Source organism: Saccostrea cucullata, unplaced genomic scaffold, assembly GCF_032062105.1.
Source record: "Saccostrea cucullata isolate Sc308-1 unplaced genomic scaffold, CSIRO_AGI_Scuc_v1 ctg7030, whole genome shotgun sequence".
Classification (NCBI taxonomy): domain Eukaryota; kingdom Metazoa; phylum Mollusca; class Bivalvia; order Ostreida; family Ostreidae; genus Saccostrea; species Saccostrea cuccullata.
This window is the reverse complement of record NW_026928412.1, coordinates 1-12,500: the sequence shown is the minus strand read 5'-3', so window position 1 is coordinate 12,500 and position 12,500 is coordinate 1. Positions and strand designations below refer to the sequence as shown.

The window sequence follows — 12,500 nt, the reverse complement described above, 5'->3', positions numbered from 1 at the left end:
GTACTGGTTGCTAAAAAATCTTCTTCTCCAGAACCACCAGGCAGATTTTCACCAAATTTGCAAACAAGGTTCAGGATATGTTAAAGATTAAAAATTGTTCAAGGCATGACCCTGGGGCAAAGGCCGTGGTCTCAAGGTCACTTCAAAGTTAACCAAAATTTACACTTAATAAAAACGTTGATATTTTGCTTACTATAAAGACTAGGATCATCAAATCTTGTAAGTTGATGCATCTTAGGACCTCAGTATCTTAGGTACTTTTTGGCTTAGAATCATCAAACTTTGTCAGTTGATGCAACTTGGGTTTTCGGAACATGTTAACCAAAAAGTAGGTTACTGTGACCTAGTTTTGAATTTTATGGCAATATTTACTTATCCTTGGTACTTATTGGCCTAGAATTGTCAAACGTTGTCAGTTAAGGCATCTTGGGTTTTCGGAGAATGTCGACCAAAAAGTAGGTCACAGTGACCTACTTTTGATTATCTCAGGTTCTTATTGGCTTAGAATCATCAAACATTGTCAGTTGATGCATCTTGGGCCCTCTGAAAATGTTGACCAAAAAGGAGGTCAAGGTGACACTTTTGCCGTTTTATGGCTATATTTAAGTATCTTAGGTACTTTTTGGCTTAGAATTATCAAAACTTTGTCATTTGATGCAACATGGTTTTTCGGAGAATGTCGACCAAAAAGTAGGTCACTGTGACCTAGTTATGACACTTTATGGTTATATCTTAGGTAGTTTTTGGCCTAGAATTATCAAACGTTGTCAGTTGAGGCATCTTGGTTTTTCAGAGAATGTCGACCAAAAAACAAGGTCACGGTGACCTACTTTTAACTATTTCAGATAGCTTTTTGGCTTAGAATCATCAAACATTGTCAGTTGATGGATCTTGGGTCCTAGGAAAATGTCGACCAAAAAGTAAGTCACGGTGACCTATTTTTGACATTTTATTGCTTTATTTAAGTATCTCTGGTACTTATTGGCGTAGAATCATCAAACTCTGATGGTTGATGCATCTTTGGTCCTCGGAGAGAAGGTCACAGTTACCTACTTTAATATTTGAGGTATTTATTGGCTTAGAACCATCAATCTTTGTCAATTAATGCATCTTGACTCCTGAGAAAGTTTCAAATCAAAAAATAGGTCACCATGTTCTACTTATGGTATTTTATAGCTATACTGAAATATTTTCAGTCCTAACTGGCAAAGAATCATCAAACTTTGTCAGTTTATGCATCTTAGGATACTTAGAGTAAGAGGCTTCAAATATAAGTGATAGAGTGTACAATTTATCAGAAGAGCGATTCAAGGCCCTTGGGCTTTTGTTTATTATAGTGACTTGTGTAATACACTATAATATTATAATATATCTCAAATATAAAGACTGAAACGTTACACCCGGCCCTTTGGGCCTATAAGTCACACACATGTATTTCAGCAGATCATAATGTAAAATAACTGCTAAATTCAAAACGAACGAATTTCCGTATTTTCTTAATAGCAAAACGTGATACGTATTTGGGATTAAAAATACGGCCAAATCGTAAGAGTAAACAGCTCTGCAATATCTTCATTGGACTAGTCCTTGGTCAAATTATTTTTCCATCCTCATCTTTCAGTGTAACCGCATTCTTACATCTTTATTGACAGTCAGTTTTTCGGGCGCGAATTTAGTTGTCAACTTCAAGAGTTTTCCCGCTGTTTCTGAAGTACAATATCACCGATTTGAATGTTGGATTTCACTGCATTTCGACTGGCATAGCTTTTGTATTTATGTTTTCTCTCCTGATCACGTTTCCTTTCGTCTTCTTACGTCTTTGATGTTTGTCCTTGTCGGCAACCTGGTAATTTGGTGCGTATCTTGTGATTGAAGAGCAGATCTGCTGGGCTCTTTCCGGTCGTTGCATGCTGGGTTGATTGATAGGCAAGCAAGGATTCGGCATTTCCCTTTTCCATCCCTTTCCTTTTGCATTCGCCGCTTTGATGGCTTTCAGCAAAGTGCGACTTTGTCTTTTGACTTCTCTGTTTCCTTGTGGTTAATATTGAGTTTTCTTTAGGTGCTTGATTCCGATATCCTTAAGATAATCTTTGAATTCTTCGGAAACGAACTGAGGACCATTGTGACCTCGAATGGTTTGAGGTATACCGTGTCTGGGCAAACATTACTTCCTTGTGTGATAATTTTACCACTTGTCGTTTTCTTCAAAATAGCTACGTGTGTACTTCTTGGTATCTCGAGCAATAGTCTATCGCTACAAGTAGATTCTCTCCTGGGGGAAATGGTTAGAGGACCGTAGATAACTTATTTTAAAAAGTCTTGAGTAAAGGAAACCCCAATCCTTCAACTGGCCTCAGAATTTCATTAATATTATACATTCTGTGAAAGCAGCCATATGAAGGAAAACGAATAGTATTCAGTATTAAAGTCCATAAAACAATACATATTAGGAGCAGAGTCTTTCACACTCTCATCGGGCCTCTGTTCTCTCTTGTGAAAACGGAAACGCTCTGTTACAACAATCGGTTTGGGAATCAAGTAGTTTTTCAGGATGTCAACAATTTCTTGGGTAAGTTTTATCCGTTGTTTGGCAGGCGCAGTCAATTAATCTCTCAGTAAACTGTACGACGGACCGCGGATTGCACTCAATAACACAGACACTTGTTTGCCTCCATCAACATCATTCTCTAGGAAATATTGTTCTTATCTTTCTACATAAGATTTCCTCTTTTCTCAAGAGTCATCAAATGTATTTTTTTCCCAATCAGTGAAGTTGTGCCGACAATTAGCATTTATTGTATTTTCGATAGTTCAGGTTATCAGTTTTTACCGTAATCTGCAAATGTTTCAGTAATGTTTCTAACAACTCCATTTCCTATCGCTCTTGGTGAAACTGGTGATTTAAAAACTCTATCAGATCTATTTTTACTATGTTTTGGATCTACTTAGCCCAAGTTCTATTGGACAACAGAAAGGGCAAACACGAAATCTGTGAGCCAATACTTTGTAGGAATACCCCCGCTCTGATGTGATTAATCACTATCATGTTAATATACAATTACGGACAGATTCACCGAAAAAGATGAAATTGTTATCAGATTCATATCAAAATTAATCTCACCATATGGCATGCCTCAACAAAGAGTGTTCTAAAATGTTAAGCATCTGCTGTGATTAGTTGATAAGAAAACTGTGACGAACAATTAGGAACCTGCTCCGGTTATCTTTTCTTTAGAGGGCGCCACAGGCAAACACGGTCCTGTATCGGAACACCCTCGCGCCTTATCTGTAGTTACCGATCGAAGAAAAACGTAAACAATCTGCTGTCAAACACGTGCCCGTAAAACATGCCTGAAACTTGTTGTTGTGTGCCGAATTGTAGTAATCGGGGTGGCCATATATTTCCAACAGACCCGTTAAGAAGAAAAGCATGGATACACGCAATAAAACGTGGTGAAACTCGTTTTCAAAGCTGGACTCCGTCAACTTATGCTGTTGTTTGCAGAGCACATTTTAAATCAGACGACTATTTGACTAAAACCCAGCATGGTAACAATATTTATTTATTTATTTTGAAATCTTTGATAAGCATGTGCAAAGTAATGTTAATAGATTTTATTCTGAGCAATATTTATGCCTTATTTGCGTAGATGAAATGCACTAAAATATCGAATCCCTTGTTTACCTCTCATACGAAGTAATCTGATAACGTTACAGACACTGCCACATGCAGACTCCCCACTGACAACTTCAATTACTGGTCATTTATTACAAACGCATTATCTCTTAACAATATAAACACAAGGCATGTCTAAAAGAACACATGCTGTTGCCTGATAATTTATGCATATCTACCAGTACAAGATACTGTTTTAGACATTGATGTCTAATTTGCACCCTGCTTAAAAACAAATTTGACCTGTTTAGTTGAATTAATAAACACATGGGCATGTTTTGTACCATCAATTTCATAACAATAATAATAATAAAAATATTTTAGTAAATTTATATTTGTTTAATTTGCTTTTAAAATTTAGTTCTTAAATTATAAATTAATTATTTAATAAATAATCTAGAACTATGAACAAGTATTGATATATTAAATAATTTAATTCTTAGGAACTACTCCTTTAAGTAAAAGATTGAAGAAAACTGCGGTGCCAAGCATTTTTCCCTGGGTAGAGCCAAGTCCACATTCACATGAACGAGCCGACAGAGCGAAGTCCAGAGGCATCAAACGAAAACTAGCAGAAGAATTTTCTGCTTCGTCTTCCATAGATGAATTCATCTATACATCAGCTGATGATCTGCAAGTATCCGAGGAAATTGTATCTAGCTCTACCCAAATTTTGGCTGAAGAAATTCAAGTCACTGTTCAGAAATCTGACGTTAAATTTTTTGATGTACAGACACAAACTCCTCGGTATCCCCCAATGAGTATTGAAAACTTTACAAATGATGATGCCGGAGTAAATTTCTATACTGGATTGGAAACTCTAACTAAATTTTATTTTGTTTTAAGAACCTTAGGACCCGCAGCTCACTGTTTGAATTATATTTATCATAAGGTTTCAAACATTAGTGTTCCTGACCAATTTTTCTTAGTCCTCTGCAAGTTACGGCGCCATACGACCAATTTTGAACTTTCAAGATTATTTGGAGTTTCCGAAAAGACTGTATCAAATATATTTTTTACATGGATTTTATTCATGAGTAAGCAATGGCAGGAAATCGACATTTGGCCTACAAAGTATCTTGTAAAATATTACTGTCCATCAGATTTTAAAACAAAATTTCCAAATACTAGAGTGATAATAGATGGCACAGAGTGTCCAATTAAAAGACCAAAGTTACCAAAGCCACAGCAAGCAACGTATTCTACCTATAAAAACCGTAACACGGTAAAAGTTCTTGTAGGAGCGACACCAGGTGGATTAACATCCTATATTTCTACAGCTTATGGGGGATCCACAAGTGACCGTCAAATAGTTGAAAGAAGTAGGCTGTTGGAAATGTGCAATTCTGGAGATTCAATAATGGCGGACAAAGGTTTTAATGTGCAGGATATGTTTGTACACAGGAACATTCAAATAAATACACCAACATTTTTCAAAAAGAAAAACAGAATGTCATGTGCTACTGTGATTGAGGACCGAAAAATATCCAGCAAACGTGTGCACATTGAGAGGATCATTGGACTTGCAAAAACATTCAAAATTCTGACTGAGCCTATGAATAGCTCTGAAACAAAACTTTCTTCAGAAATAATCTATGTTTGTTTCATGTTGTGTAATTTTAAGAATTGCATAGTGCCATCTTATGCATAACTTGGTATTAAAAATGACATAATAAGAGAAAAAAGTCTTTATTTCATTTTTCTTTATTGCAACTACATTTACCATCATATGTCTTGAAAAAAGTTTTTTCCAATAGAGCAGACTTAAAAAAATCTTCATAGAATTCATTCAATTTTTTCTTCATCTCATCAATAAATTTATCATCCCTTTCTATTGCAAAGAACAAAAAGTCATTGAAAGTATACACAACAAATATACACTCATTTTTCTCTGCACAGTAAAGTTGTCCTTGGACCTGATAGTAATAGTCATGGGATTTATTCAAATAAAATTTACTTCCAGACTGCTTGATATAAGGAACTGTTTTTGAGGAAATAAAACTGTTTCTTGCCACATATGGACACTTAACTTCAATCAAGGTGTCATCGTCAATAATACCATCTGGGGTTGCTGCTAAATGAGGGGAGTCCAGACTGACACAAATTCCACTATTGTAAACTGTGCGTCCCGAAATTTCCTGGTACTTCTTCACAGCTTCTTTTTCGTATTTTCTTCCATGAAGAATAGGTTTGGCATTAATTTTTTGTGCCTTTGTTGTTAAGAAGTCTGCAAGTTTCACCTTATCAGTTCGATCAGTTGCTTTACATATTCTCCCAAATACCGAAGAATGAAGACGTTTGCAACGTTCCTCAAACCAAAGGTCGTTGGCCGCTTGTGTAGCTGTTTTTATCATAACTTGACGTGCATTCTCTTCTGAAATTTCTGATACATTTAAAAGTTTCAAATGATTTTCACTAAACATGTCTTTTAGATAATCATGGTCCAGGTTGTAAGCTTTCATGTTTACAGGCTCATACAGCTGAAAAATTGGAGTCTTACTAATACCTGGGTAATTCAAGCACACATTTCTAAAGTAAGACTGGTATCCCGGATTGCCTCTAAATTCAACTGGACGAGGGTCATAGTCATTATTGCATACTTCGTCACAGCCTGGCATGTCCAACTGTCTTGCTTTCATAGGGCTTCCTTTATGGGGCTTAGCACGATGAAAAGTTTGTAACCTCTGTGTGCAGGTGAGTTCTGTTTTGTATGTCCCATGCTTAACAAAATCTGCACATGAAAAAAGTACAGCACAGACATGCTTGCAATGTGCATCGGGTCCCATACCTGCCGCACACTCACATTGAGACTCTATAACACTTTTGTCTTTTCCTATCATAATGTCAACAACATATTTCACAGACTTCATCATTGAAGCTTTTACACTGCTTCTAACGAACCAATTTGAATCATGAAATGTCACCCTCACATACTGGATAAACCCATCGTTGTACATATCCCTTCCTTTCTTATCAGTTGTCTTATTAAATTTCGACAAGAAAGTGGAAATTTCTGCCTCTGTGCAACCTGGAAAGGTCTTGTCACCATGAAGGTCCTTGTAGAGTTGTGGATCTGGCGTCATCATCATAAATTCAGGTCCATAAACATCGGTCTTAGCACAATGTGCATTTCTTCTGTAGGCTTCAAGTCTGTAATAAAATAAGCATATTTAATTCTTTTTCATGTATATTTTGAGTGAAACATAGCTGCAACAATCAGGAAATAATAATACTGCTTCATGATAAAAATGTAGAGAAGTATTCTTATTTTACTGCAAGCAACAAGCAATATGACATCGATGTTAGAATTACCGAGGAAATTCAAGTTAAAAATCTAACACGCTAAAGTTACAGATTATTTAAGAATTAGTCTCTTAAACCAGGTAATTCTGATATTTACTGTCAATTTGACTTAATGTTAATCTTTTACACACCATTGATAATTATTTACTGTGTTATTAATAATGTTTACTTGGATTTGCATGAAAACATCGTATGTTTATTTACCTCTCCACAAGTTCCCACTTCCTTCCTGATTTCTTTGCTCCAAACTTTTCTAACTCGTTCTTAAGTTCAGATATAGTCATATCACCACAATTAGATGCCATAGTAAATTAAGGATTGTAACTGAAACGTGTGTGCTTTCCGATATCGTATTCGAGAATGGATGCTGATTATTCATCTTCACAGGTTTTATCATTTTTGTAATGGACCGCATTTTCCTGTGGCGCCCCCTACCGATACAAGATAAGATAACCGACTCCGGTTCCCCATTTGTTATGTATGAAACGGACAGACACTCAGAAAGACAGGAAGTTGACATACGGTGGGATATATTTTTGGTCAAATCTAATCTCACAATGATTATGAATTGCTCCTATCAAAATTATGTGTCACTGATTTCTAAATTTCCTTCAATTTGGAACACATTAACCTCAATGCAAATGAAAATGTGGAAGCTTTTAAAAAATAACGATATCAAATTCCATGCTTCAAATTGACTAAAACACTATTGAGCATGGTTGTAAAACATGTAGTTGGTATTGCGATATAATGCCAAACAATCGAGTACATCAACATAACATGACTACTCTAATGTTCAAAGATTCTTTATATAGGGTAAACATATAAAACACAGTTGATCATTTAAAATTTTCACTTTCTTTTAATTCTATAAAAAAAGGTGTATTTGGATCACTAACTCCTCGCGGTAAGTAAAATTCTACGGAACAGGTAGAGGCATGTGGTAGTCTTTTCACACTAACTTCACAAGCATAGAATACTGTATATTATCTATGCATTTTGGGAACCCAGTTGATGGGACTTGATCCGCTCCTGTGATGAAAGAGAGACGTTGATCCAGTGTGGCTTGACTATTCCCATCTACAAAAGATTGCAGAGTAAAAGGAATGTGTGTACAAAGACAGTCATACTCTTAATTCACTTAAAATGATCCTAATATCTCATGAAATATCATCTAAACAAATTGAAAAGTTCAAGTTGAAAAAGTTACTTACCACTACCATCCTGCATGAATAACTTCCAGCAATATACCGTCTCCTCTTCTTGTGATCCTTTGTTTGATCACATCTCAGACAAAACTATCTCGAGGAGAGACTCAAATTTTCCCTTGGTTAATGGTAAACATTGGTGACAAAACAGAGATCTGCATAGAGTTTGCTGCAACTAACTCTAGAAATAACAACCATGTGTGGATTTCTTTTTTCATCTCAGCTAAACTCTACGTCGATGATAAGGCCTCGTCAAGCCACAAGTAGCATCATATAGTCAACGAACAAATGCCCTACCTGATGATATAGCACTAACATAAAAATTTAACAACCCTGTTAGGGTTGCCTGCCCCCCCCCCCCCCACTTGTTTTGCCAACAATACTTTTACTATTGAAAGACTGGTTGGCCCCCCACTTCATACTAAAGTAAAGTAATATGAAGGAAATATAGTATTATAAGCTTAAAAAATGGATTTTGAAAGGAATTGGAAGAGAAAAAAGTTTGCCTCTATCCCCCCCATACACACACACACACACGAAATATGATTTCCAACTTTGGACTTTTTTTTTTTTTTGCTTGTCAACTTTTTCAGGTAAGAAAAAAAATTTCTGTGGCTGCCCCCCCCCCCCCCCCCCGTAAAAATCGATGCTACGTGCCTGGTTTTGCATTGTTTGCGGGAGTTGGCATGTCCAGATGACTGTTGAACCGTGGGCTTTAATCTGTTTCAATTGATTTGTAGGTAAATATCTTTAATGAACATTTAATAGACCGATGGTTGAATGAACATCGCATGCATTGATGCCTATAAAAATGGTCTTTTTAAACAAGATCCCCGAAAATTAAAATCATAGCATTTGTTCCCTTGATTTTTGGTGTTTGTCGTGTGTTGCAGGGGACTGCATATATACAATAACCATAATTCCTGGTCGACGTTAGTTAAAGAAATGTTGGGGTTCTGCCCTTTTCTTAGACGGAATTGGATATCGCAATCAGGCCAACGAAGTTCAAATGACGTACTAGCACCTAAACGGATTGTGTGCATATACTTTAATAGGGCAGTGGCAGTCACTTATATATAGACGAATATGCAAGAAAAAGATTTGTCCAGACTTGGTTATCTGTAATAGCCTTAACCTTGTTCTTTGGGGTCATTGCCAGATTGCCGTCTTCAAATTAGAAGTACTGCGTTTCGTCATCCGGGTCTGAGAAATTAGTCGCCAATCTTGCTAGATTTATGTATTGCCCGCTTGAAATTTGTACTTTGATCTTGATGGAGACATAACATCCCAGCTCAAAACTATAACTGGGCACCAGCCCTGCATGATGTTCATTCACCTCCGAAAAATCTGAACAAATTGAATCAAAAACATCTTAATCTTGCCCATTTTGGTCACCAACAGAAGGATCCGTGACTACGACAGGAATACTAGTAGGTGACGGTTGAGATCCCCTGTCGGCTATCCCTATCTAGATTGCATCGGTTATAGCCCTCTTTTGAGAGTCAGTCAAAATTGCCGGTTGTCCTTCGTTGGATGTCTGTGCCCGAGACGACATGGGGACGTGACGCTTACCGGCCTCGGCCTACGTCGGGGGTTTGTTGTGTGGTTTAGGCCTATCCGGTGCCGCTGGCCGTGTCTTGGAAGAAGGATGTGGAGATAACGAACAATATTCAATCTCAAAGTCCCTAAAACAAGTATCCACTTCTTGAATATATTGTTTCACAGTACTCTTGAAGTTTTTCCTTCAGGACTGTCAATATCTTAGTGAGGAGGAACGAAAGAGGCTTGCTTTAACATTTACTGCAATCTGATAAAAAAAATCAGATCCTCGATCCGCTCCTTTGTTTTTTTTTATTGTCGCTACACGAGCTATCTTGTTCACTTAGGTCACTACAACTTGTTGACCAATCATTATTATTTTCAGCTGGACTTACAAAGAGCTTTCCACTCCAAAAACTGAACAATTTTTATCGGTACATTGATTATAACATAAATCACCACATTTAGCTGTCCCTTTTCATCTAAAAATGGCATTATCATTGCAGATCGTCTACATTCAGTGGTTTTCAATTTTTTTTTACTTCAGCATCCACTTGAAAATAATAGGAATTATTCAAAATTAGGGCAATAGATTTTTGCCATCAATTTCTTGTATTAAGTCTACAACACTGACGGTGGACAATAAATAATGACATTGTTAAAATTAACACTATCAATTCCCATTCCGAAAAAAGTTGTTACTTTAACAAGTTTAATGTCATTAATTGGATTTTTCAACTCCTCAATAATTTTAACCCTACAATCTGGAATTTCTGTAACAAAATAGGCATACATACTCGATGCATCTTTGAAATATTTTCAAAACAAAAGACTTTTTGAAAAGATTTTCTTCCGTCAAGGCATCTATAGTCCAAAACATTGCCATTTCTAGACTGTTAGGTATCTTATGAACAACTAATTTGATGGTTTATTTCTTGAAATTCTAATCTCGATATTATGTTCACTTCAATCTAAAATCATATACACTCTACGAGAAACTGTTTGGTACAAGTGGCACTTAACGCGAGAATTGTTGCTTGTGGGAATAAGGACCTCAATTCTCCCATCTTCCCAAACCACTTAATGAAAGCTTCTCTCTTTTTTTATCAACTAGGCCCAAAATGTCAATAATTATTTCAGCTAGTGTTAATATTTTTTCTTTTATTGTCACAGACGAGTTAGAGATTAATTACGACTAATTATGGTCGAGTCCTACTCTGTCCCGACCATTTATAATAATTGCCATTTGGCTGTGTAGATCTTGAAAAGCGTCGATTACCCAATTAGTATGAGGCACTTTTACAATTGAGAGTTTTATATCAACTTTAATCTCCAAGATTTTTTTCCCGATTTTCATTCGAGCGTCGTGAATAATGCGGAAGAAGTATACTCATGGTAACATTTAAGTGATTTTACCCACTTTAGGGGCGGATATCAGATTTTAAATGGCCGCTATGCACAGAATGTCTTGAATGCGTAAGCAGTACTCACGGTAGCATTTTACCTATATAGTTTATGGGCGGAGATAAAATTTTAATTTGAAACAAAAAATACTTTTGGAAATTAAAAATGTGACCAATTGTTCGCGGATTAGGTCTCTAGCGGTCAGTCGGGAATAAAAATTGGTTTACAGTATGACCTGTAAATGTAATGAAATGTTAGTTTAGTCTGCAAACTGATTAAAATGAGGTCCTTGATCCTCTGTTCTTTGTCCTTACAAGAAAACAGAGGAGGATCTGATCAATGTGCAATTCATTTGCCATTTACAGTGCAATCACAGAACATTAATGAAAATTGATTTTTTTTCACTCTTTTAATAAAAATTTTTTTTTTAGGTAAAATGTTCAAAACTTGTCCTCATTTTTTTAACTTATTTCTTAGTTCAAAATATGCTATTTTAATAGTTCTTGACCACTGTGGTTAGCTGTTGCAATTTTTCCCCTACACAAATAAAATACGTTTTCCAATACTATAATCAAACAATGTATAATCTCAATATGCGTTCTTTGTATTTTCATATTCTTTATTGTAAGCGAATTTGTGTGCTATAATTTCATTAAAAACACATTATATATGGGGCTACAAAACAAGATGTATCATACTATTCGACATGAATGAAAAATTACAATTGAATACAGCAGTTATCCCTTGGATTTCATTTTAACGCCTTACTTGGTGTTGCATTAATGCCACAAGTTGACAACACACGATTACTTTCTGACAAGAGTCCATTTTCAGTGCCTTCTTCAAATGCAAAAGGAGTTGATACGGCAGAGATTTGCCGTATCCTCTGAGTAAAATACCAATACAATCTTAAGATTCCATGAGAGCGACTAATATCAACTTTTGCTCTGTCTTCAACTCGAAAGATATCAGGACATGTGCTAGCGCTTCGTCGTACTATTTCATTTTGGTTTGTATCCCAAATTGTCAGTTTTTAACACTTGCTCCGATTGCTAAAACAACTCATGAATCTTCTTAGATCAAAGTTCACCAGCATCTTCATATGGACTTCTTTTTCTTTCCGTTTGGTTCCTTGGGGTTGGTCTTGGTAGTTTTATTTGCAGGACCTCATTGGGCAACATCTTTAAGCTGTAGTCTTTGAACATTCTCTCCGCCTTTTCTCCCTCTGATTTACTTCTATGATGTTGACATCAATTTCTGGCGTCTTGGCCGCATGGAGAATGGTCCTTATGCTTCTTTCTTAATTTTCGTTTACAAAATGTGCACTGCCATGAGAATCCAGAATGTGGTTCTATAATGTGTCTGTTTAT

At 36.2% G+C, this 12,500-nt stretch overlaps 1 protein-coding gene across 1 annotated transcript; it reads left to right on the top strand.

Annotated features, from left to right (window-relative positions):
• The first annotated feature begins 3,205 nt into the window (after positions 1–3,205).
• On the top strand, positions 3,206–5,384 carry LOC134277505 (uncharacterized). Its single transcript, XM_062759835.1, has 2 exons — positions 3,206–3,549; positions 4,120–5,384. The coding sequence occupies exons 1-2, from the start codon at positions 3,348–3,350 to the stop codon at positions 5,325–5,327; spliced, it is 1,410 nt and encodes a 469-aa protein (XP_062615819.1). The 5' UTR covers positions 3,206–3,347; the 3' UTR covers positions 5,328–5,384.
• The last annotated feature ends 7,116 nt before the right edge of the window (positions 5,385–12,500 follow it).